The 26,083-nt window shown below is 36.2% G+C and overlaps 2 protein-coding genes across 3 annotated transcripts; one reads left to right on the top strand and one right to left on the bottom strand.

Annotated features, from left to right (window-relative positions):
- Positions 1-19,334: 19,334 nt before the first annotated feature.
- On the bottom strand, positions 19,335-20,451 carry LOC129940437 (uncharacterized). 2 transcript variants are annotated; one of them, XM_056048783.1, is made up of 3 exons: positions 20,157-20,451; positions 19,728-20,100; positions 19,335-19,659 (listed from the first exon to the last, which is right to left on the bottom strand). In XM_056048783.1, exons 2-3 carry the CDS (start codon positions 20,095-20,097, stop codon positions 19,454-19,456), a joined length of 576 nt encoding a protein of 191 aa, XP_055904758.1. In that variant the 5' UTR covers positions 20,098-20,100; positions 20,157-20,451; the 3' UTR covers positions 19,335-19,453. The 2 variants fall into 2 exon arrangements, with proteins under 2 accessions (XP_055904758.1, XP_055904757.1); XM_056048782.1 differs by having other exon boundaries at positions 19,728-20,451.
- Positions 20,452-20,682: 231 nt separating this feature from the next.
- LOC129940438 (uncharacterized) lies at positions 20,683-21,844 on the top strand. Its single transcript, XM_056048784.1, has 3 exons — positions 20,683-20,973; positions 21,034-21,406; positions 21,475-21,844. The coding sequence occupies exons 1-3, from the start codon at positions 20,794-20,796 to the stop codon at positions 21,723-21,725; spliced, it is 804 nt and encodes a 267-aa protein (XP_055904759.1). The 5' UTR covers positions 20,683-20,793; the 3' UTR covers positions 21,726-21,844.
- Positions 21,845-26,083: the final 4,239 nt, after the last annotated feature.

Below are 26,083 nucleotides of genomic sequence, written 5' to 3'. Positions count from 1 at the left end.
CCCGTCTGTCGATTTGTCTTGCTTAAAAGTTTGTCTATATGTACTCGTACCAAATTTGCGTACTATTTTTTGTAGATTTTATTTTTTATGAAAAAACGGAATGTTGGATTTTTATATAAAAATTACTAAATATTGAAAACAATATTTTCTGTGAAATAAAATAAGTTTCAAGCCAATATTTTTAAGATTTGAAAAGCTATTTGAGTCGAAAGTAAATTTTTACGAAGTTTTATTATTGTTTTTTTTTTTAGAGTTTTATTTTTTGTAAAAAAACTGTCAATTCAATTTTTTAAAAATTTTAACAAATATTGAAAACAATATTTCTTATGAGATAAAATTACTTTGAAGCCAATATTTAAAATTTTTGAAAAGATATTTGAGTCGAAAATCAATTTTTACCAACTTTTATACATTTTTTTTTAGGTTTTTATTTTTTGTAAAAAAACTGTCAATTCGATTTTTTTCAAACTTTAACTGAATGTTGACAACAAGATTTTTTGAAAGATAAAAGTAAATTAAAGCCAATATCTCATAGTTTTGAAAAGATATTTGAATCGAAAATCAATTTTTACCAACTTTTATAAATTTTTTTTTTAGGTTTTTATTTTTTGTAAAAAAACTATCAATTCGATTTTTCTCAAAATTTTATCAGATGTCAAAAACATTATTCTTCGTTGCACAAAATTGTTTTAGAGATGAAATCATATTTCAGTCGTAAAATTTTGGAGTTGACAATTTTTTTTTCAGTTTTATTGATTTAAAAAAAAAACCGTTATATTGATTTGTTTCAAAAAATATACCTGTTTGGTATCATGTTACAATATATTATATAAAATTTAATACAAGTCTCTAGCGGTTTTGGTCCGTAAGATATTTAGCGTTAACCAAAATTTTCACCTTTTTTTCAAACTGCTATGGTAAAAAAACCACCCACGCAATTTTTCTGAGAGCCCTTTCTGCATCTTTCTGCCTTATTATCTGTATAACAAAATTTATTTGAAGTCGATATCTCTTCTGGTTCTTGAGCTATGGACGACGAAAAAAACGTCGCGAACGTACGGAGTACGGACGTACAAACGTACGTACACACGCACGCACAGACATCTTTCTAAAAATCTTTTATTTCGACTCTAGGGACCTTGAAACGTCGAGAAATGTCAAAATTTTCAATTTGACAAATCGGACCCATTACAATAACTTCCTATGGGAAGTTAATAAAAATTTGAAAGAAAATTTAACAAAAGTTATTAAAAATTGATTTTCGACTTAAATATCTTTCCCCAAGTGTGGGTAGCGAAGCAATATGAAGATGTGGAAAAATTGTTACGCTTCTACGTTATAGTTATGTTGGAAACGGGACTGCAGCCACTCTGTACGAACACTTCGAATACAAAATCAAAATCATGAACATGGATAATTACCGGTTACCGAAGATAGTGGCACTTCAAACTATTCGAGAGCGGTCGGGATGGTATGCAGAATAGATGAAACTTGCTAGGGAGAGTGACATGGACCTTAACATAGATAACTTTGATTTCAATCAATGGAAAGGATCACTGTACCACCTAATTGCACAATTGGATGATATGTTATGGGAAAAAGGCCTTAATGAAGCAACTGGGTCTCTGCACAGAGCAGTCTCTTACAGTCAACTCAATCACAATTTGGAGGCGAAGAACTATTTCCGGGATGAATAAAGCGTAGATGGGATTTCGATGATGGTAAAGCTGCGTGGTGAACTCGTATCTCTTAACTTCATTCCACATTGGGAGGATTTACCAATATATGCTCCTTATGTAATCTACAAGTGAGAGAAAATGTATTTCACTTCATGGGTAAATGTCCAATTCTTGAAGACATCAGGAGAAATGTTCTGGAACGGGGTTTTTAAAAGAAAATGAAATTGTATCATTTTTGAACGAAGTCGACGTTAAAAAACTTAATACATTTGTACTGCAAACTGGCTCTAAATTATAGGGGGACAATTGTTAATGAGAGTTTCTGAAGATAATATTTAATTTCAATAGTAAACTATTCAAAGAAAAGACTTTTTAAATCATGTACCTAATTCGTTTATTTATAAATTATATTTCATTAAAAATAAGTTTCCAATCTAAATATGTTTTGTCAACTAGGCAGAATGCCATGTTTTTTTTGATTTTTGTAAACAGAGTAAATTATTTAAGACGAGCAATAAAAATCTATTTAATCTTATCTAAATCTTTTAAGCTTTAGCTACTTTTATCTTTTAAAAAATATTGTTGTCAACAATCAGTAAAATTTTGAGGAAAATCTAATTAACATTTATTTTTTACAAAAAATAAAAACCTAACAAAAAAACAATACTAAAACTTGGTAAAAATGTACTTTCGGCTCAAATTCAAACTCTTTTTATTTCACAGAAAATATTGTTTTCGATATTAAGTAGTTTTTTTTTTTTTAAATGCAACAGTCCCGTTTTTTTATAAACAAAATAAAATCTACAAAAAATAGTACGCAAATTTGGTAAAAATTGATGTTTGGTTTTTGATATCTCTCAAATTAATTTCATTCATCCAATTTGTAAAAATTTGAGAAATGCTACTAAAATGAGTAAAAATTTGCTTTCGACTAAAAATCTATTAACAAAACTAGATTTTCAAACTAAACCATTTCTTTATATAAAAAATATTGTTGGTAATTTTAAAATTTGTAAGAATAATTCAATTTCGTTTTAATTGTTTTTGACACCAATAACAAAGTTTTAGTTATGTTTATAATCACTTTGATGATAGCAATAATGGTACCGTTTAAGGCTATGAAAGACAATTTTTAAAAGTTCTTGAACAATTCTCGTAATAATATGTTGTCTACAGGTTAAAACCGCTTGGGTTCCCAAAAAGGATAATACATTAGTTTTTCTAATATTATTCGTCAATTAATTAAAACTTTGCAGTCTTGTATATTACCTCATGGAATAAAGAACAAATAATTGAAAAAACAATTGGCGACGAGGATGGTGCCATAATAAAGTTAAACAAAAAAAAAACAGGTTGTTAAATTGTGTGGAATTTAATTAGGTATAAGTTAAATATTTTTTTTTTTTTGTATTTATTTATTATCATTAAGCATTTTAAAACATATAGAGTCTTATTTTTAATACTTGTTATGTTCAGATTTAAATTTCATCAAATTAAAAGAGGAATCAAATTAGTATGCTAAATTTACAATTTGCTTGAAGTTAAGAGAAAATTTGTTTTAAGATAAATGGTCATGTTGAAAAATTAAATAACATACATTTTTAAATTCTAAGACAAAGTGATTTTTATTTTGGAAACATTTTCAGCATTTGTATAAGTTCTTTAAAGAGTTCTCAAAACGAGTGCTGCTGTGTATCCCTCTCAGGTTAGCAGGCAAGAAGTTCCATAGGGAAACAGCGTGTACAAAGAACTGTTGTTTTGAATTTCTGAATTTGAAGGAAGGGACAATTAGAACATGACTTCTTTGTGATACTGGGAACCTAAGCCTTTCGTATAGATATTCAGGAGATCTAGTATGAATAAGTCTAAAAAGAAATGTCAAAGTTTGATAGTTTATGTAGTTGTTGAAGGTCATGTTGAAAACACTACTTGCTTGCATCGAAACATGATCGAACCGTCGCAAGTCATAAATAAAGCGAACAACATTATTAAACGCGACTTGAAGTTTTCGTTTATTAGCGCTGTCAAGGGCACAGAAAATGGGACTGCCATAGAAAAGTATTGGTAGGACAAGAGATTTTGCTATAGTCATTTTTGTTGAAACTGGAAGACAACTATTCGACCATATATTCGACCAACGGCACAAGTCAAGTGATCGTCCCATGTAAGTTTCTGGTTAAAAACAATCCCAAGATTCTTAACTGTTCTAACGTAGCTTAACGTTTTCCTCTCAAGTTCAATACTAGGGAAATAAGAAGTATCTATTGCAGTGTTACTGATGACGATTGCCTGACATTTCTGTTGGGCGCGACACATGGGTCGGTCAACCCTGACAGTAGATGAAGAAGCTGATAGCCAGTTAATCCCTTTCTTAATCCGCATCGTATGACTTAACATTGCTTCTTAACAACAAAAACTTTGCTTCTGACTAACTGAAGTCGATTGAGTCAGTCGCTGTCGTCACCTTCTTAATTTAACATCACTTTTATTTTTTGTTCTTATTATCTAAAATTACTTAACATATTCTTTTATATTAAAATATGCTTTGAATTAAAGCTCATTATTATAAGTAATACAAATTCTGGGTTTTATTTCCAACATAATTGGGGGCTCAACCAATTGCTTTATTAATTGAATTTGAAGGTGGCGATACAAACCGAGCAATTAAATTAATCAGAATATTCCTTTATATATTATTAAAGAGTCAGAGCTGTTGTTGCCGTTTGCTGGAGTTGCTGTTGTTGCGGGTTGTCACATATTATACGTTGAGAGATCTGAGTGCATTGATTGCTGCAGAATACAACGTTGGATATGGAAGCTGCAGATAAAGTTATGAGCAAGGCGGACAAGCTTTCACTTGAAGATCTTCGCGCTCTGCTAGAGAGCTATAAAATATGTTCAAAAGGAATACGACCAGTTTTATTGAATAAGCTGAGGAAGCATTTGCTTGGTGGAATGGAAAACATCGACGAAGATGATAGCTCAGATGTTCTTACTCAGAACAAAGAAGCAGATGGAAACGATGGTGCTGTTCGCGGAGAGCTTGATGGGAAACAAGTGGCTAACAAATCAGAAGAACATGGTTACCGAGAGAACATTCAGAAGACGAATGTTGAGGAATCATTTCCATCCATACCAAAAACACATGGGAGTCATTTTTCCTTTCAAGACATCGAGCAGACTGTACAGGCATTTTCAGGCGATGATAATCTTAAAATTTCCAGGTGGTGCAATGAATTCGAGGAGATGGCCGTCATTTTAGAGTGGAGCAAGCTACAAATGTTGGTGTATGCCAAAAGGTTGTTAAAGGGCTCCGCAAGAGCTTTCGCCAGCTCGTTACATGGCATACGTTCCTGGACGATATTAAAAATTCGCTTGATGGAGGAGTTTGAGGAGAAAAAATCTGCTGCTGAGATCCACGCTGCGATGCAGAAAAGAAAAAAACTTCCTACGGAAAGCTACAGGCAGTATCTATATACTATGCAGGAGATGGGTAGCAATATTGAGATGGATCAGGGATCAGTAATCCATTACGTGATCAATGGAATAGCGGGTGATGAATTAAACAAAATGGTTTTATATGGGGCATCCAATTTTAAGGAATTCAAGATTAAATTGGACTGCTTTGAAAAAATGAAATCGAATCGCAGTGGTACTAGTGGAGCAAGCGGTAAGAAATTTGATCGTGGTGGTGGTTCATTTAATGGCAGCCATTCATCAGACACGAAGGACAAAAAAGCAGATGAGGGAAAGGATGGACGACCACGAGGTAGGTGCTGGAAATGTGGGGTTAGAGGCCATTTTGCTTCAAAATGTGTTGCAAATACTGAAGACACTACATCGGGAAACAAGCAGGTAATTGCAAAAGAGCAACAAAGTTATTCAAGTGCTGTTCGTGATGGGGACAATTTTCACAAAATGGTGTCTATAAATGATAAAAACTTTGAGGCTTTGATTGACACTGGTAGCTCTTTAAATATTCTAACCAATGAAGTTTATCTCATTTTAGAAAAGCCACAACTCAATCCGACCTGTAAAACTCTTATTGGTCTTGGTGGGAAGGAAATAGTTCCACTCGGTTTTATAGAGATACAAATTAAAATTGATTCTCACACATTTTTTTCCAAGTTTTATGTTATTCCAGATGGAGCGTCTCAAGTTAAAACTATCGTCGGACGAGAACTTCTTGAAAACGCAGTCTTACAAGTAAGCCCCGAGGGAATAATAATTTCAAAATGGGTTCCGAAAAATGAAGATGGCATAGACAAGGCGGTGCATGAAATAATGAACATAACCGATGTCGACGAAATGGAACTAAATGGAGAACTAAATATATCTGAAAGAGCTGAAATTAGTAATCTTATTAGGAACTACAAACCGAGAAAAAACGTCCAGACACCAATAGAAACCAAAATTATACTTACCGATGAAATTCCAGTCTATTCAAGACCACGAAGATTGGCACCGAAGGAGTCGGCCGAGTTGGAGAAACAGGTAAATGAATGGCTTGCTAATGGTATTATTGTTCCTAGTACTTCCGAATATGCGAGCCCAGTAGTGATGGTAAAAAAAAAGACGGAAGCATGCGCGTCTGTATTGACTACAGGAGACTCAACAAAAAAATCGTTAAGGATCGTTTCCCTATGGATTTGATTGAAGAGCAGCTAGATCAATGTGCAGATTCATCGGTATTTTCAACTCTGGACCTTCGCAATGGATTTTTCCATGTTCCCGTTGCAAAGGAGTCGCGAAAATATACAGCTTTTGCTACCGGAAATGATTTATACGAGTTTGTACGAACACCATTTGGTTTGTGCATCTCGCCGGCAACTTTCAAGCGATTCATTAAAAACGTTTTCAAGGAACTGTTGGCAATGAAAATTGTGGTAATCTTTGTCGATGATTTTGTGATTAAAGGTAAGGATAGAGCAGAGGGTATGCGGAACTTGAAATTGGTTTTGCAGACGGCAGAAGAAAACGGCCTACAAATAAACTGGAAAAAGTGTAGTTTTTTGGAAAGCCGCATTGAATTTCTGGGCCATGTTATAGAGGATGGTAAGATCCAACCATCCCCCACTAAGGTTGTAGCTGTTCAAAATTTCCCAGAACCAACTAATCTCAAGCAGATTCAAAGCTTTTTGGGACTTAGTGGATTCTTTAGAAAATTTATACAAAAATATTCATTAATTGCTAAACCACTTACAGATATGCTCCGGAAAAAGTCGCCTTTCTATTTTGGGAATGAACAACGGCAAGCGATGAACCAACTGAAAGGACTTCTCTCTTCCAATCCCATACTACGAATCTTTGATAACAATTCATTGACTGAGCTCCACACAGACGCATGTATTGACGGTTTTGGAGCTATTTTGTTGCAGAGAAAGCCACATGAGGAATCTTTGCATCCTGTTCACTTCATGAGTAAGAAAACATCACCTACCGAGAGAAACTATTGCAGTTTCGAGCTTGAGATTTTGGCTGTTATATATGCGGTGACAAAATTCAGAGTTTATTTGCTGGGCACAAAGTTTAAGTTGGTGACAGACTGTGAGGCGTTCACTAAAACTTTGCAGAAAAAAGAACTGTCCCCGAAAATTGCTAGGTGGGCAATGTTTCTCGAGGATTTCGACTACACTGTGGAGCATCGGAGCGGAGTTAGAATGAAGCATGTCGATGCACTTTCTAGAAATCCGGTAATGTATGCTGAGACGACATTGACAAAAGTTATTCAAGAGTCCCAGAATTCAGATGAAACAATAAAGGCGATAAAAACTGTTCTTCAGTCGCAGCCAGATTACGATGGGTATGTTCTAAAAAATCAAGTTTTGTATAAGCAGGTCAGAGGAGAGGTTTTGTTGGTCATCCCTGAAAGTTTACAATCGGAAATTATTCGAAACGTTCATGAGAATGGACACATCGGCTCAAAAAAAGTAGAAGATATTCTCAATAGAGAATTTTATATAAAAAATGTACATGACAAAATTTTACGTTGCGTTAATTCTTGTGTGCCTTGTATTCTTTCAGAGCGCAAGCGAGGTAAAAAAGAGGGGTTATTGAACCCAGTCGAGAAAGGAGATGCACCTCTGTCAGTTTACCATGTTGACCATTTGGGGCCAATGACAGCAACAAGTAAACAATACAAATACATATTTGCAGTAATCGATGGGTTTTCGAAATTTGTTTGGCTGTATCCTACAAAAACAACAAACGCAGCGGAAGTGCTAAGCAAATTAAAAACTCAGCAGATGGTTTTCGGGAATCCTGCTACAATTGTGACGGATCGAGGAGCAGCGTTCACCTCACAAGCTTTTAAAGAATTTTGTGATTCTGAAGGCATTAAACACCACCTAATAACCACTGGCGTACCACGTTCGAATGGACAGGTGGAAAGAATTCATCAAATTGTCATCCCAATGTTGAAGAAACTTTCCGAGAAGAAGGCTGACCACTGGTATAAGCACATAGAGAAGGTGCAACGAGTTCTGAATTCAACTATTCAAAGATCCATAAACATGTCCCCGTTTGAAGTACTGGTTGGAGTTAAAATGCGACAAAAAGAAGATATAACTTTACTAGAGACTCTTCACCAGGAGCTAGTTACGGAGTTCGAGAAAAGCAGGCAGGAAGTAAGAGCTGCAGCCAAAGCTCAAATAGGTAAAGTTCAAGATGAAATGAAGAAAACATACAACTTGAGGAGAAAGAAGGCAAATCTATTTGTGGCTAATGATATTGTCGCTATAAAACGAACCCAATTTGGGCCCGGTAACAAATTAAAATCATTATTTCTAGGTCCATACAAAATCATTAGCTCTGATGGCAGAGACCGTTATTCTGTGGAGCGCATAGGAGATGGTGAAGGACCAAAACATACAACAACTGTAGCTGAATTCATAAAGCCTTGGAACTTATCATCAAGCCGAGACGGTTGAAAGAGGATGGCCGAATGTTGGGCGCGACACATGGGTCGGTCAACCCTGACAGTAGATGAAGAAGCTGATAGCCAGTTAATCCCTTTCTTAATCCGCATCGTATGACTTAACATTGCTTCTTAACAACAAAAACTTTGCTTCTGACTAACTGAAGTCGATTGAGTCAGTCGCTGTCGTCACCTTCTTAATTTAACATCACTTTTATTTTTTGTTCTTATTATCTAAAATTACTTAACATATTCTTTTATATTAAAATATACTTTGAATTAAAGCTCATTATTATAAGTAATACAAATTCTGGGTTTTATTTCCAACATTTCTTAGGGTTAAGTTAAGATGATCCTCCCTGGACCACTGGTTTATACACATCAAATCTTCATTTATTCTGGCAGTTGCGTCTTCAACCATGCCGATTTTGTAGCTCAAATGAATTTGAACGTCGTCAGCATACATATGAATTTTGCAATGCCTGAGTACAGATGGAAGGTCCCAAAATCGATCCCTGGGGCACACCATTAGGGGTAGGGAGGAAATCCGACAGCCTAGAGTTAGCAAAAACAGCCTATGTTCGATGGCTTAGATACTGTGCTATGAGGGTTAAGGCTGAGTTTTTAAAGAAGAAGAAAGAATGCAGTTTTTTCAGAAGAATTGTATGTGAAACAGTGTCGAACGCCTTAGAGAAATCAAGGAGAACCAGAGTTGTGGCTTTATTATTATCGATTTGTTGTCGTATGTCGTCGCTTATCTTAAGAAGCGCAGTCGTACAGCTGTGTTTCGGTCAAAAGCCAGATTGCGTCGGTGTAATTAAATTCCGTGTTTCCAAGAATGCTGTTATCTGCTGACTAACGATCTTTTCGAACGCTTTTGAAATGAATGGTAGGATAGAAATTGGTCGGTATACTTTTTGTTGCGAATTTGACTTTTTAAGAATTGGCAATATTTTTGAAGCTTTCCATAGTGCCGGGTAACAGGACTTTGTTAATATTGAATTAAAGATATGTGTCAAGAAAGGAGATATAAAAGTAAGAATAATTTTTACAAACTTAGGATGCATATTGTCTAGTCCACTAGCGTCCGATTTTATGTCTTTTACGGCCTTAAATACCTCAACTTCAAAAACTCTTTTAAAACTGAAACTAGAGAGAAGCTCATTACTTCTTTCAAAGTTTGTGTCAAACGCAACACCATTATTTGTGTGAGAAACAGAACTTACGAACTGTTTGTTTAGTTCATTTACATCACAGTCATCCTCAGCAATCTTTTGTTTCGTCGTAATACCAAGAGATTTTATGTTCTTCCACAGTTTTTTGGAAGAAACATTTTTAAATCTCGACGCAAAAAATCTTCGCTTGGAATTTCTGATTTGAATATTCACTGCATTTCTTAACGTTTTGTACTGCATGAACAACAGTGGTAACTTGAACCTTTTCCAACGTTTGTAAGCTATATTTCTTTTCAGAATAAGTTTATCAATGTAACTAGTGTACCATCCTATTTCAGGGTTTTTGATTCGCACGTTTTTAATTGGCACATAGGTGTCAAAAAGGTAATTAATTTTGTTAGTAAAGAAATAAACTTGCTCATCTACGTCTGAGATGTAGTATATATTTTCTAAATTAGAGTTATATATACTTGTTACCAATGATTGCATATCGATTGCATTGAAATTCCTAAATGAAATGCTTTCTGTTTCTGAGGTCGGATTTAGGTTAATGTTATAAAAAGCGATAATTAAGTCATGCTTGGAAAATCTGGGAACATCAAGCTGCCCATAGAAGTTCACAAGATGTGGTTGATTGACCAGGAATGTATCAAGTAGAGTGGAGCTAGACGAAGTAAAATGCGTGGGTTGATCAGTGTTAACTGGAAAAAGGATTCTCTTCCATTGATTTCAATTGTCGTGAAAGTGAGATGCCTTGAGATTTTATTTTGTCCAAAATCATAGTGACGTCAGTTGTTGATGACGATGATGTTAATGAAGATGATGTTGTTAACGATGGTGTTGATGATGCAGATGATGTTGCTGATATTTTAGGTGAGTCTTTTGCAATTTTGGCCTTTCCTGCTCGTGTCTGTACTTGTGCGGGTGTGTGCGGAGAGCGTGACAGCTTCATTGTTTTTATATTGTATTGGTGGGTCATGTTTATATTGTGTTTGACAATTTAAGCGGTAGATTTTTTGAGTGAGTTTATATTTAGAGGTGAATAGAAAATGCGATTAAACCTTCCAAATTAATGGATTATTTCACAAAAAGAAATCACTGACAATTACTAATTTTAAGTTAATTTGACTTGATTTGATCTTTTCCAAAGCAAGGACTTATATTAGAGTTAACTTATAACTTAGCAAGCAAACAAATTAAGTTTTAGGTTGAAGTAAAAAATTCTTCTGATCTAGCACATCACTCTATTTTTATTAAATATTAAAATATAAAAAACCTTCCGTCATGGAAGGTGACGATACTACCAAATTAAAAGAGGATTCTGAACACGTGTTTTCTAATCCAACAAGCATGGAGCCAATTGGAAATTTAGAGGTATAACCTGGCGACGACTTCACAGTTTATGAAAAACGTTTTGCTCAAATACTAAAAATAAATAAAATCGACGAAAGTAATAAAGTTCCCTTATATTTGACATTGGCTGGAGGAGAGGTCTGTAAGGCTTTTAAAAGTTTACTGTATCCAGATAGGCCAGATAGTTAATCGCTGGAAGAAATTTTGTAACCACTATGCTCCAAAGACCCATAAACGTTTCGAGAGTTAAATTTTACACGGCTTATCAACAATTTGGTGAATCAATATCTGATTATGTCGTAAGATTTAAGGAGTTATCACTTTATTGTTAATTTGACAAATATCTTGATGAAGAGCTATCTGACAAGTTAATAACCGGTGTTCAGGTGTTCCAAAGAGATAATAGAAACACACCAAATTAATTTAATTAAACCCTACAATCAATCCCTCATGGAAAAGAAAAATTACGATAAAAGTAAGGGCAGGGGTATCAGAATTCAGGTCGTCAAAAAAGTAGATGGAACGAGCAAAATAAACAAAATTATTCGATCAATTCAAACAACGGTAGATATTGCAGTCGATGTAAAAAATACCATTCAGACGACTGTGCAAGTTCAGCTTCAAATTTGATATTTTATTGCTGTCATCGCAGAGGTCACACCAGAGCCGAATGTTACTCAAAAATTAACAATATAGCGGATGCACGTACATCGCCACCAGCAGGTTGTATTTTGAACGTCGAATGCGAAGAGGTCTTATTTGAGGTAGACACGGGATGGAGAGCATTGTTTTTAAAAAGTCCACTTAAATATAAAAAAGTAAATTAGAATCAGTTGCATGTGTTAAACGCGGAAAAGAAATTAATATACTTTTGTACTTACATACTTACCACTTACATACTTGAGTTGTCGCTACAGTCCTGTGTGACCTAGGGCCTCACCCAACAAACTTCTCCATCTAGCTCGGTCCCTAGCTAGATGTCTCCAGTTCCGTGTTCCAAGTTGGAAGAGGTCACCTTCCTCTTGTGCGCGCCACCTGATCCGCGGTCTTCATCGACTGCGCTGTCCTGTGGGTGTGGATTCGAAGACTTTCCGGGCCGGAGCATTGGTTTCCATGCGCTCTATGTGACCCAGCCATCTTAGTCGTTGGACTTTTACTCTTCTGGCTAAGTCTACGTCGCTGTACAACCCGTACAGCTCGTCGTTCCATCTTCTCCTCCACTCCCCTTCGATGCATACGGGACCGTAGATCACAGCGCTGGTGTTGTTTTCTGCGTTTACAGCGGAGCCTAGGTAAACGAAGTCCTTGACTACCTCAAAGTTACGTTTGTCGATGGTGACGTTTTAACCAAGACGTCGGTGTTGTATGTCCTTTCTTGACGACAGCATGTACTTTGTTTTGCCCTCATTAACAGTTAAACCCATTTTTGCGGCCTCTGCCTCAATACTCACAAAAGCCCCATTGACATCACGCTGAGTTCTTTCGATTATGTCAATGTCATCAGCATATGCCAGTAATTGGACAGACTTTTGAAAGGTAGTGCCTCTAGTGTTGACGTGTGAGCTCTGCACTATTCTTTCAAGCACGATGTTAAAAAAATCACATGGCAGCGCATCACCTTGTCTAAAACCTTTTTTGACATCGAAAGGTTCCGTTAAGTTGTTTCCAACCTTTATGGAGCAGCGTGAATTCTCCATGGGATGCCAAAACTAGACATGGCCCTATACATCTCCTCCCTGTATATGCTTTCATATGCGGCTTTGAAATCAATGAAAAGATGTTGGGTGTCGATTTGGTGTTCTTGGGTTTTTTTCAGGATCTGCGGTAATGTGAACATTTGATCAACTGTGGACTTTCCTAGTCTAAAGCCACACTGATAAGGATCTATCAGGTTGCTAGCGATGGGGTTTAGGCGTTCACATATTACGGCAGAGAAGATTTTATGGTCGATGTTAAGTAGACTGATTCCTCCATAGCTGGTGCAGTTTAGAGGGTCTCCTTTTTTTTAGGATCGGGCAAACAATACTGAGGTTCCATTCATCGGACATGCTTTCTTCCGACCATATCTTACAGATAAGTTGGTGCATGCTCCTAACCAACATATCTCCTGCTGCTCTAAAGAGCTCGGCATTCAAGCCATCCGCTCCAGCGGCTTTATTAGACTTCAACTTAGATATGGCAATCTTTACTTCGTCTAAGTCGGGAGGACGGGATTGTTGGCTTTCGTCGTCTATGTTGAATGGATCATCCTGATTGACAGCGGAATTCGGTTCTGTGGTCCTTCCATATCCTCAGCATTGACTGCTGTTCCTCTATGATGCTTCCACTTTAGTCTTTGCAGCCTTCGGTTCTAGGTTTATGTACCTGTGAATTTCGTCACCTGTTCATACAGTTTTCGAACTTCATTCCTGCTTTTAAACTTCTCAACATCTTCGACCGCACGCTTCTCATGCCCTCTCTTTTTCCTTCTGAGAAGTCGGCGTTCCTCTCGCATCTTCTGCTCATAGAGCTCACGAGCAACTCTCGTCCTTTTATGCTGCACCGCTTTACGTGCCCGTTGTTTGGCTGCATTTGCCTGCCGACATTCCTCATCAAACCAATGGTTCCTTATTGGTGGCTGTTTGAAACCCAGCACATCAGAGGCGGCTTCTCGAAGAGAACTTCGAGAGAGGTTACTTGTAACTCGGTCGGAAAAGGATTTGGCGATCTCTGGCGATTGTAGCCGTTCGACGTTGTACCTTCTCCCAGCACCTCCCTGTTTTGCCTTGGGTCTGGAAATCCGAAGTGCTACCTTGGCTACAACGAGGTAGTTGTCCGCGTCGATGTTAGCTCCTCGGAAAGTTCGTACATCCATGATGCTGGAAGCGTGTCTGGCCTCGATCGCAATAGAGAAAAGAGAAGTCCAAGTACCTTTGTGGATGTTGAGGTGTGGAAAACGCGTACTGGCTACCATGACGTTTCGCCCAGCAGTAAAATCTATGAGCCTGAATCCGTTGTCGGAAGTGTTGTCGTGCAGGCTGTTCTTCCCGATTATTCCACCAAAGATGTCTTCCCTTTCTAGCTTGGCATTAAAATCGCCCAGGACTATCTTAATATCGTAGCTAGGGCACTGCTCATATGTTTTGTCTAGGAGCTTGAAGAACATATCTTTGGTGTTGTCGTCTTTCTCTTCTGTGGGGGCGTGCGTGCATATCAGGCTAATGTTGCCGAATTTAGCCTTGATGCGTATGGTTATGGCACTCATTGATGCACCTACAGCTCAAAACTTCTGGCTCCAATGACGAAGCCGCTGTTGGTTTTCGTGGTAGCAGTCACCGTAGTAAATATCGCAGTTTTTCATCCTCTTTTTGCCCGGCCCATCCCATCGTATTTCCTGGATGGCGGTGATATCTGCTTTATAGCGGTCTAGGGCCTCCGCTAATTCTTCGGCCACACGTGGTTTGTTAAGGGGCCTAACATTCCACGTGCATATCCGAAGTTCGTTGTCCTTTATTCGTTTGCGTTGGTTGTCAACAGTAAATCCGTCCGTATCCGAGGCTTGTTGGTGCTTCGCAACTATGAAAGCGTTTACGTGGCTAGGAAGTCACCCCGACGGCACAACCCCAAACCTGGATGGCCAGATCCTAAGTATAATTCCAAGGATAGGGAGCCGGATAAAACCGCTCCTTATAGGCCTGGGCTCCGAATAAGTCGAAAAAGCCCTATAAGGTGTTCACTAAGTAGTTCAACCTTACTGGAACTGTAGACGCCACCGTTGATTCCATCTCGGGAATTCTTAAGCTGGATAAGGAGAGGAAAATAGTGGAAACACCTCTATCGTTTGCTGCCCCCAACAACTTTCCACTGGGGTTGGAACCCAATCTCCAGTTGAGGTACTAGGCACCTGATGTTCACCGCGGGGAGGTGAGAGTAGGACTTGATAGACAGAGGTTGGTTTTGAGAAAAACCTGTGGACGCTTGTGTCCTCTTGAATGCACATGTCTACCATTTGAACATCGAAGATATTAATATAACTTTATTAAATGTCATACGCGAAAAATTTCAAAATATTTTAAATCAAGAAATTAATCTATCAAAACTGCATGCGGATGCACGACCTATAACATACCCTATAAATTTCGAGAACAGGTTGGGAAAGAAATAAATAAGTTGGTGAATCAAAATATATTGGTGCCTGTAAAGACGGCCCGTTGGGCCTCACCAATGTTTGTGGTTCCAAAGCCGAACGGGCAAATTAGATTATGCGTTGATCTTAAAAAGACAATTAATAAATTCATTGACATTGAGCAATATCCTCTACCCCTTCCTGAAGATTTGTTTGCAAGTTTGGCAGGCTATAAGTATTTTTGTGTCATTGATTGCGTAGGTGCTTACTTGCAAGTTTTAGTAGAAAAAAAATATCGAGAGTTTTTGATAGTTAACACTCCAAAAGAGTTATATCAATACACGCAGTCCAGCTATTTGGCAATCAATCATTGATCGAATTGTATTAGAAAGCGAAGCTTTTGCATACCTGGATGATATACTCATTGGTGGTAATAGTTACGAAGAATGTGAAAGTCGATTATTCGAAGTGTTAGAAAAACTTAGCAAACATAATGTACGAATCAATGTAGACAAATGTAAATTTTTAGTAACCGAAGTTAAATATTTGGGGCATATTCTTTGTAAAGGTACTATTCGCCCATTGCAAGATAAAGTTATAGCTATAGAGAATGCTTCTGAACCAAAAAATATTACAGAGTTACAAGCATATTTAGGGTTGCTAAACTATTACTCCCAACTTTTACCCAATGTCTCTTCTCATTTAAAATGACTCTATGATCTCTTGAGAAAGAATCAGAAATTTAAATGGGGAACTTCTGAGCAAATGTGCTTTGAGCAAAGTAAGCAATTGCTAAAAAATAATTGCGTTTTGGAATTTTTCGATCCAAAAAAGCCAATTTTAATCGCCACAGACGCGAGCCCTTATGGCATTGGAGCAGTTATGACCCACCTAGTTAATGGAGTTGAAAAACCCATTCGATTCGTTTCTCGTTCATTAACTCCAGCTCAAAAGAATTGGATATAGCTGCTCAGAGAAGTCTTCGCAATTATATTTGCCAAAGAGCACTTTCATAAATATATTTATGGACACCAGCAAGCAATAACAGAAATATTTAATCCATCAAAAAGAACAAGTTCGGTAGCAGCCACGCGTCTACAGAGATATAGAATTGTTCATAAGAACTTGCAAATTTTTTCGAAAGAAAAAACTTAGCTTTGGATTTTTTCTTTTTGGGGAAAAATATGTTTTTATTACTTAAGAACTCATACAGCAAGTATGGGCATATGTACACACCATATGATCTTGGACTGGAAAGTATCCAAAGAACACTCGTTCTCTGATCATAGATATATCCAGTTCAATATAAATGTGGATGATAACCCGAGTCCATTGACTTTTCGAAACTATCGGAAAACTGACTGGGCTTTATACAGGAACTCATTACAGAGTTTACTAGAACCTGGACTATCTAGTCCTTCCTCTAACGCTAACGAACTTGACAACAAAGTCAATGACCTTACCTCAGCTATGAACACATTGTCCACTTATACACATAAGAGGAAAGAGGAAACCACAATGGTGGGCCTCAGAGCTTGACTCGCTCAGGAAGGAATGCAGGAAACTTTTCAACCGGGCCAAAGCTGCAAGACTAGCCTCTCATTGGGACTCCTACAAAGAATCCCTAAGAATCTACAAGAAGGCACTAAGGAAATCCAAGCGATCTTCTTCGCGATCCTTCTCTGGCATGATAGATGAAACTTCTGAAGCCTCTAGGTTACGGAAAATTCTTTCAACAAAGTTGTTTTTATACCTAAAGCTGGTTAATGCTACCAAGTCAATCCTTAAGATCTACGACCAATAAGTCTATCATCGTTCCTTCTTAAGACCCTGGAAAGATTGATTGATATCCATTTAAGGGCATGTATCGATACAAGACTTCTGTCTTCGTCTCAACATGCCTACTGTAAAGGTAAATCGGTGGAAACAGCGTTACACACTTTAGTACGCACCATCGAATATTCCCTCCATCATAAAGAGTTCACTTTGGTTGCTTTACTTGACATCGAAGGCGCCTTTAACAACGCGGTCACATCTGCAATCACATCTGCACTGACATCTCTAAATGTAGAGAGTTCGCTTCGGGAGTTAATTCATATAATGCTTACTAGCAGAATAATTAACTCAAAACTGGGCAACTCTTCTTGCAGACGATTCGTTAGTAGAGGGACACCGCAAGGTGGTGTTCTATCCCCTCTCCTCTGGAACCTAGTGGTGAATGAAATCCTAACTAGTCTGGATGCGGAGGGTTTCAGAGTGATAGCTTATGCGGACGACGTTGCTATAGCAGTTTCAGGAAAGCATCTTAATATCCTAAAAGAACTCTTACAAAATGCTTTGAACAGACTAATACTTTGGGCTGATCGGTGTGGACTGGGTGTTAACCCACACAAAACCGATCTGGTCTTATTTTCGAGGAGATACAAAATTCCAATTATCAACCCTCCTTATATTAAAGGAATCCAATTAAAATTCCCAGACGAGGCCAAATACCTAGGTCTTGTCTTAGACAAAAAACTAAATTGGAAACACAACGTACAGGAAAGAGTCAATAAAGCTACTGTAGCTCTCTTTTCTTGCAAAAAAGCTATTGGTAATAAATGGGGTTTACAACCCAGAATCACGCATTGGCTATACACATCGGTAATCAGACCGATTTTAACGTACTGTGTAGCAGAATGGTGGACTGCTTTAGAGAAAGGTATAAACAGGGATAAGTTAAATAAAGTCCAACGTTCAGCCTGCCTATGTATAAGCGGATCGTTTCGCACGACCCCGTCTGCGGCACTGGACACATTGCTCTACCTTACACCTCTTGACATATTTAGTAAACAAATAGCTGCAAGCTCTGCTATTCGCCTCAATGCTTCGTCGCAGTGGACTAACAACAACATTGGCCACTCCGTAATTCTAAGGTACTTAGAACCAGTTCTAAAGCACACAGACTACACCATCCCCCAACTACAATTCGACAGAAACTTCCAGATTTCTATACCTACCAGATCTTTTTGGGAGGATAGGACATTCTTGGAGGATGAGTCAATCCACTTTTACACAGATGGCTCAAAGACCAAAGAAGGGGTTGGTGGTGGTGTGTACTCTGAAAGACTGAAATTAAGTCTCTCATTCCGCCATCCCAATCATTGTAGCGTGTTCCAGGCGGAACTTTTGGCGATTAAGGAAGTCTTGTCTTGGCTCAAAGAAAACGTGATCATCTGATATCCGTATTTTCTCCTACAGCCAGGCCGCTATCAAATCTCTGGACTCGGCCTCTACAAACTCTATAACAGTGCATAACTGTCGATCATCTCTAATGAAGATGGCGCAACAGTTTAATATTCACCTTTGCTGGGTGCCGGGCCATAGAGACATTCCAGGTAACTGTAAGGCAGATGAACTCGCCAGGAACGGTACAGTACAGTCCATCCTACCACGTTTGGCAAGTACTGGCATACCAATCGCTACTTGTAAACTGCTACTAATGCAAGACGCTGTGAGGAGGGCAGGCACCAGGTGGACCAACATCACCACGTGTCAAGTCACTAAAAACATCTGGCCAACACTGGATTTAAAACGTTCAAGGTGCTTGCTCTCTCTAAGCAGATCGCATATAAGCTCGATAATAGGTGTCATAACCGGACACTGTCTAATAGGAAAGCACGCCACGAGACTAGGCGTATTCTCAAATGACTTTTGCAGAAGCTGTATGGACGAGGAAGAAGAAGAAACGGTTCTTCATCTTCTCTGCACATGCCCTGCTCTAGCTCGAAAACGCAAGAATTACCTAGGAGAATTCTTCTTTAACGATCTAAACGATCTAAATCATATCGGTATAATCAGCCTCTCACGTTTCGTAAGGGACTCTAACTGGTTCCATTGAGCTTAGGAGGAAGCCTCAAGATTCATGTGGTATCACAATGGGCCATTAAACTGGCCTAAGTGTGTCCGTTCCATCTTGGACAGCCACTATAACCTAACCTAACCATTAATCTACAAAAATACCACTGCATAAATTTGGAACATTTGAATGTCTCTTCTGTTAACAGTTTGACTTAGGACACAATAGGAAGTTACCAGTGTGGGTGGTATCCCAAAATTAAGCAGCATTTCAATTTTTGAACTCGTTTATTAAACATAAATGGTTATCACATAATACAAATATACATAAGTATGTACTTATAATATGTACATTTTTAAAACACACATATGAATCTAACATGTAAGTCTAAGCCTCAAGCTCAGTCTCAGGCTCAGGCTCAGTTAGTTCATCAGCAGGCTCAACCTGTTTTACACCATGGTTATTTATAAGTGATAAGATATGTCGTGAACTTGGCGTCACTATACTTATATCAGAACAACCTTTATAGTTCTTCTGAAACGGTCCACAACCCAAACCAAGACTGCCATCTTCACATTTACCCCAATTATTTCCTAAAATTGAAATTATTGTTATTTATTTTAAACTTTCATCAAGTCCTTACAAACAACATATAAATTACCTGCTACATAGTTCCATCTCAAAACACAGTGCATACAATTTAATTCTGGAGGAAAAATTACTGTTGCATTTAACCATCCGACCGTTTCATCAATATAAAACTTATCACTGCCATCAGCCAATAGAATGGGATTTTCCTTAAAACAATCCTCAGATTCTTCATGAAACTCGTCCAAGTTGCAAATATCGAAGTAGAAGAAACCCATGTGGTTTACGATGACTTGTATGCCCAATTCGACCTGGTATTCATTAACGTACTGTTTGGTAATTACTCCCTCTCCAAAGGTTCCACCCAGTTCATTGGGACGAGGTGTTGGTAAACTGTAATCATCTCCACACAATCCACATTCACCAGCATTAGTACCCCACATTACCTGGAAAATAAAGCTCATGAGGAATGTAAAGATAAAATAAAAATTAGTTGCAAAACTTAAATCGGCTCCTCCACAATTGAGCATGTTATCTTCGTAATTTTTCGGGGCTGATTCATCATATCGCCACCTAGATGAACGACTAACAGGATCTAAAAGCATTCCATGACCAATTACCTTGGTACAGAAAATATTAAGGACTGCAATAAGCGTTGCGATAGGATAAAATTCATGTTTAAACATATTATAATATACTCTTATTGAACAACTTTTTACGGTTCTTGAACTTTTGAAGCTTGAAATGATGTGGTTGTCTCCGGTTGTGGTTCAATAATATACAAAAACGAATATTAAATTTTAACTTTATATATATTATTTTGTTTTATTTTTGAAAAACACTAATTTTCACAACTTTTAATTTGTCATCCATCATCGGGCGTATAATTGACTCAATTATAAGTCAATTATACGCCCGATGGTGACAAATATCCGAAACGCGTCGAGATATATCAACCAAATTAAAAGTTGTGAAAATCATTTTTTTTTTTCAAAAATAAAACAAAATAATATATATAAAGTTAAAATTTAATATTCGTTTTTGTATATTATTGAACCACAACCGGAGACAACCACATCATTTCAAGCTTCAAAAGTTCAAGAACCGTAAAAAGTTGTTCAATAAGAGTATATTATAATATGTTTAAACATGAATTTTATCCTATCGCAACGCTTATTGCAGTCCTTAATATTTTCTGTACCAAGGTAATTGGTCATGGAATGCTTTTAGATCCTGTTAGTCGTTCATCTAGGTGGCGATATGATGAATCAGCCCCGAAAAATTACGAAGATTACATGCTCAATTGTGGAGGAGCCGATGTAAGTTTTGCAACTAATTTTTATTTTATCTTTACATTCCTCATGAGCTTTATTTTCCAGGTAATGTGGGGTACTAATGCTGGTGAATGTGGATTGTGTGGAGATGATTACAGTTTACCAACACCTCGTCCCAATGAACTGGGTGGAACCTTTGGAGAGGGAGTAATTACCAAACAGTACGTTAATGAATCCGAGGCCGAATTGGCCATACAAATCCTCGTAAACCACAAGGGTTTCTTCTACTTCGATATTTGCAACTTGGACGAGTTTCATGAAGAATCTGAGGATTGTTTTAAGGAAAATCCCGTTCTATTGGCTGATGGCAGTGATAAGTTTTATGTTGAAGAAAAGGTCGGATGGTTAAATGTACAAATAATGTTTCCTCCAGAATTAGATTGTATGCACTGTGTTTTGAGATGGAACTATCAAGCAGGTAATTTATATGTTGTTTGTAAGGAATTGATGAAAGTTTAAAATAAATAACAATAATTTCAATTTTAGGAGATAATTGTGAAGATGGCAGTCTTGGTTTGGGTTGTGGACCGCATCAGGAGAACTATAAAGGTTGTTCTGATATAAGTATATTGACGCCAAGTTCACGACATATAAATGTGGGATTGAACCTTTCGTTTACAGTTTTAAATCATGAGACAAATGTTAACAATGCAGCACCACTTATAAATAACCATGGTGTAAAACAGGTTGAGCCTGCTGATGAACTAACTGAGCCTGAGACTGAGCTTGAGGCTTAGACTTACATGTTAGATTCATATGTGTGTTTTAAAAATGTACATATTATAAGTACATACTTATGTATATTTGTATTATGTGATAACCATTTATGTTTAATAAACGAGTTCAAAAATTGAAATGCTGCTTAATTTTGGGATGCCACCCACACTGGTAACTTCCTATTGTGTCCTAAGTCAAACTGTTAACAGAAGAGACATTCAAATGTTCCAAATTTATGCAGTGGTATTTTTGTAGATTAATACTTTTTTTTAAAAAAAATGTCCAAGTTCGTTTTCGATTTCTCTTGAAATTTTATAAAACTTTTAAAAAATTTCATTAAAAGGAACAATTTTGAATGTCAATTTTTATTCTGAAAGGCGAACAAAAGTATTTCTTTATTTATTTATTTATTATGTAACATCTACAAGCAGCTAACAAATTATGGTAAAAATAGATATTAATATATGTACATATATAACATTACTAAAAAGTAAATATAAATAAAAGACTAGCCTTAAAGGAATCTCTCGAAGAATTTAAATCAATTAATTGACAAACTTAATTGAACTGTTTTAAGCCCTAGAAATTTTCTCATTACCACCATAGCAGGTCCGATGGTTTCGTACAAAAAGCAAATGCCTTAAGCGAAGTAATCTTGATTGTGCATAGATTGGTATGAAAGAAAGCAAAGGAGGGCATATAATATGATAGCATTGCACCTCCAGGGTCTCGATTCCAGGGATTTAATTCCTATCACACAGACAAAAAAAAACACAACGTAAAATCAACAAAAGCAATAATAATTCAACATAAAATAAGGGGCAACATATAATGCTTCGTTAAGCATCAAATAATTAAGAGGAGAACTCGCTTCGTTAAGCATCGAGAAACATCTAGTGATTAAGAGGAGAACTAACTTCGAGAACATTCAGCGCATACAAGAACCTCGAAGGGGCAACGTCTAGTGATTAAGGGGAGAACTAGCTTTGTTAAGCATCGAGAACAACCTAGTAGTTTGTCGAACCGATTTGAGGTATATAAATAGGCGCTCATAAGCGAAGCGGGATTATTGGTTGTGCACTGCGATAAAGTAAAGACCTTTGTATATGAAAACCATAGTACTGTCATGGTGGAAATCGAATAGAGCGGCATCTACATATTTTTTGTGGAACGTCTAGCGAAGGCATTAATGGAGAAATCGATTGCAGTCGGGAGACTTATAAATGCTATAATTTGCAATAGAGAAAGACTATAGTGAACTAACGAAAGTCTGAGTGCGAGGGGAATACACATTTGTATCTTTGTGTTTGTATTTTGGTTTGGTTTTATTTTTACATACGCAAAACGGTAGACTTTCTATACAAAGATGATAAGACAAAAACAGGTGAATTGCGATTTCGTGGAGAAAATTTTATATTCTTGGTTGAGATTTTATATTTTTGATGATTTGAGAATTGTATTAGGGAATTATAAGTTGAACTATTATAGGGAAGCAAATAATGTGTAGGTATTGTATTGTTATGAAATAACAGATAATAAATATTTTTTTTTTAATTTGATCGCCTAATCCTTTCTTATAGTTTGTTTTCAAATCGAGCATAAAGAAGTCTAAATCTTCAAAGTCTTAGAACGATGTTTTTTTTAATAAACAAATTTGTTGCTGGTTACACAATTATTGACAACTTATAGTGAAATATTTTGATGCATGTTAAATTGTTTACAAATATAAAAATATAGTACACATACCTACCTATTATCGAATAATTTAAGGAAATTTCAGCTTGGACGTTTTTTAATGGTAGTGAATTTTTTAAATGGGATGAGGAACTTTTAAAATCTTTTGTTTTAAAAATTAATACAAATAATTGAGTTTATAAAGTACCTAGGTAGTTATAACTTCCAATCAAAAAAGTGTTTCAAGGACAAATTTGAAGACAGTTTTACTTAAGTTCTTATGATATTATGCTATATGTAGGCATTTATTATAATCTATCTACAATAGTAAGTTATCAAGGATGTAAGGAAATGCTTTCTTTTATTTTAGTAAACCTACCCTGGCTCATTTTTAAACTTACATAAACTTTGTTTAGATCTTTATTTTTAGAGAAATATTAGACTTTGTAATTGTAATTACCTACATACATACATTTGATGACTTTGTTCCAGTCGTAAAATATCTAAATTTTAGCAAATGCAATTTTTTTCTGTCAGAGCAAAGTTTTTAAATTTGGGGTAATTTTTCTATACATTTGGAATAAACATAAAGTTTAACTACTGTTTTAAAATATCGGTATTAATAATAAAATTAAACTCCAAGGCAAATTTACGAAAGAAACCAAACATTTAATGATGCTATAGATAACCCGAGATAAGTTATTTTGAAAAAACAGTTTTAAGCTTTAAGTTTCAAAGGTTGTAAGCAGAATGGGAGAGGACAATAGCTTCGCCTCCAAGATTTGGTCAAAAGCGTGCGCTTTTGACTATCGAAACGGGTTTTTATTTCTTTACGTGCAGTAGGTATAGGCAATTTTAGAAGTAATGACTTAAATTGAAAAAAATTCTATACCTAGTCTATTTAAAAATATTTACTAAATTTTAGGATTGAAAAATATACCTGGCTCAAAATCATTGAATAATTACAAATAGAAGTAGACACCGAACATTGCTCAAACGACCATGCGACTTATGAGCACCCAGTGAGTACTATTAGTAGCTTGAATATCATTTTCATGATATTGGTTTTTGTATATGCTAATTTAAATGCTCAAAAGGTTTTTGTATACAAAGTCAAAAGGGATTAAAAAAGTCCCTTTGGGATCTTTTTTAAAAAGGACACTAATATCAATGTGTACACGTTGAAAAAAACAATTTTAAGAATAGGCAAGGTATACCTACATCTTTGGAGGAAAAATTAATTATCAATCCAGACATATTATGTATGTTTGTATATGTATTTCATTTGTGTTTATCATACCTATATGTAGATGACTTTTTGTTGTAAGTTTTTGTATTTTATTGAGTGCGGTTTTGTCTACGGGTCGATTGAAATTTGTAGTTAAATTAAAAATGTATTGTGATTATAAGGATTGTTTAAATAAAAAAAGTTCAGGTGTGCCGCGGTTTCGACTGCCACAAAACGAAGGTCTAGCCAAAATTTGGCTAGTAAACTCCGGAAATAGCTATTCCGAAAAGCTAATAAACAATGAGCCAATTTTTATTTGTGCAGACCATTTTAATAAAAGTGAAATATGTTTGAACAGCATAAGATCGCGTTTGAATATGGATGCAGTACCTTATAATTGCAAAACCGCAAATTTGATGGCAATACAACAAAATAAAAAAGTTTGTAATGGGAATGTAACGTAAGTTAATTTAAATCACCAAATAAATATTTTCATGAATATAAAAAAATTGATGTTTTGTTCTCGATATCTCGTGAATAATAAAAGACATTGACTTCAAATTATTTTCATTTATTGTTAAAAAAATTTACGAAAAGCGGTGCAGCAGGTATGAGATACCGTTATTAATCGGTATATATTTTGTTTCTCCTAATGATGTAGTAGATCGTATACTTATTTTAGCCTAAATAAAATTTGAATACAAATCTGTGGCAATAACCCATAACAGCATAAGTCGACTTATGCTCAAATTGAGTTAATGGTGCAATTTTTTTCCATTTTCTTGTTGCTTCAGTCTGTCAATTTTTCATTTTAATATCTTTGTCCGTTACAAAGATATAGCTCTTTGAAAAAAACATAAGTCAGGAAATTCCAAATAAGCAAAAGGAAAAACAACACAAGTCATAAGTATCCGAAAAACCGAACTACTTATGTCATTAAAGCAATATCGTTATTCGAAAGTCCACAGACATAAGTCAACTTATGCTTTTTTTCCCAATTTTTTCATTAATTCCTGTAGGCACATGTCTACTTATGCTTTTCTTCCGAATTTCGTTAGTTCATTCATGTAAGCACATGTCTACTTGTGCTTTTTTTCCATTTCAGTGAAGAACACAGTGCCTAGACCTAACTGTACTTAGGTTGTTTTTCCATAATAAGAAATCATCACACATCTGCAGCTAAGTTGACTTATGTCATTTTTCCCTTATTCGTTTCAAATATTTTGTATAAAATAACTGCACTTATTCGTTTATTCCACAAGCAAATATCCTCTGCTTAAGGTAGTTGTGCTGCATTTGTATAAGGTTTTCTTCCAGTTGTTGATGGAAATAATAATAAACATTTTTACTCGTTCCTATTGTTAATTACCTTTAAAAAAACTGTGCTAAATATAAAAAGTGTTAAATATATATTAAAAAAAATCATTTGTGAAATAATGAATACTCGGGCAGGTAAAATGTTGGCACTAGCCATTA

The sequence above is a fragment of the Eupeodes corollae genome, chromosome 1 (assembly GCF_945859685.1).
Source record: "Eupeodes corollae chromosome 1, idEupCoro1.1, whole genome shotgun sequence".
Classification (NCBI taxonomy): Eukaryota; Metazoa; Arthropoda; class Insecta; order Diptera; family Syrphidae; genus Eupeodes; species Eupeodes corollae.
Note: the sequence above shows the minus strand (reverse complement) of the source record. Positions and strands in the feature narration are given on the sequence as shown.

Excerpts from the sequence above, each read along its gene's own strand:
- LOC129940437 (XM_056048782.1), bottom strand. The coding sequence starts at position 20,340 with ATGTTTAAACATGAATTTTATCCTATCGCAACGCTTATTGCAGTCCTT. Across the intron at positions 19,660-19,727 it reads GAGATGGAACTATGTAGCAG|GAAATAATTGGGGTAAATGT; the intron begins GTAATTTATATG and ends TTTCAATTTTAG.
- LOC129940438 (XM_056048784.1), top strand. The coding sequence starts at position 20,794 with ATGTTTAAACATGAATTTTATCCTATCGCAACGCTTATTGCAGTCCTT. Across the intron at positions 20,974-21,033 it reads TCAATTGTGGAGGAGCCGAT|GTAATGTGGGGTACTAATGC; the intron begins GTAAGTTTTGCA and ends TTTATTTTCCAG. Across the intron at positions 21,407-21,474 it reads GAGATGGAACTATCAAGCAG|GAGATAATTGTGAAGATGGC; the intron begins GTAATTTATATG and ends TTTCAATTTTAG.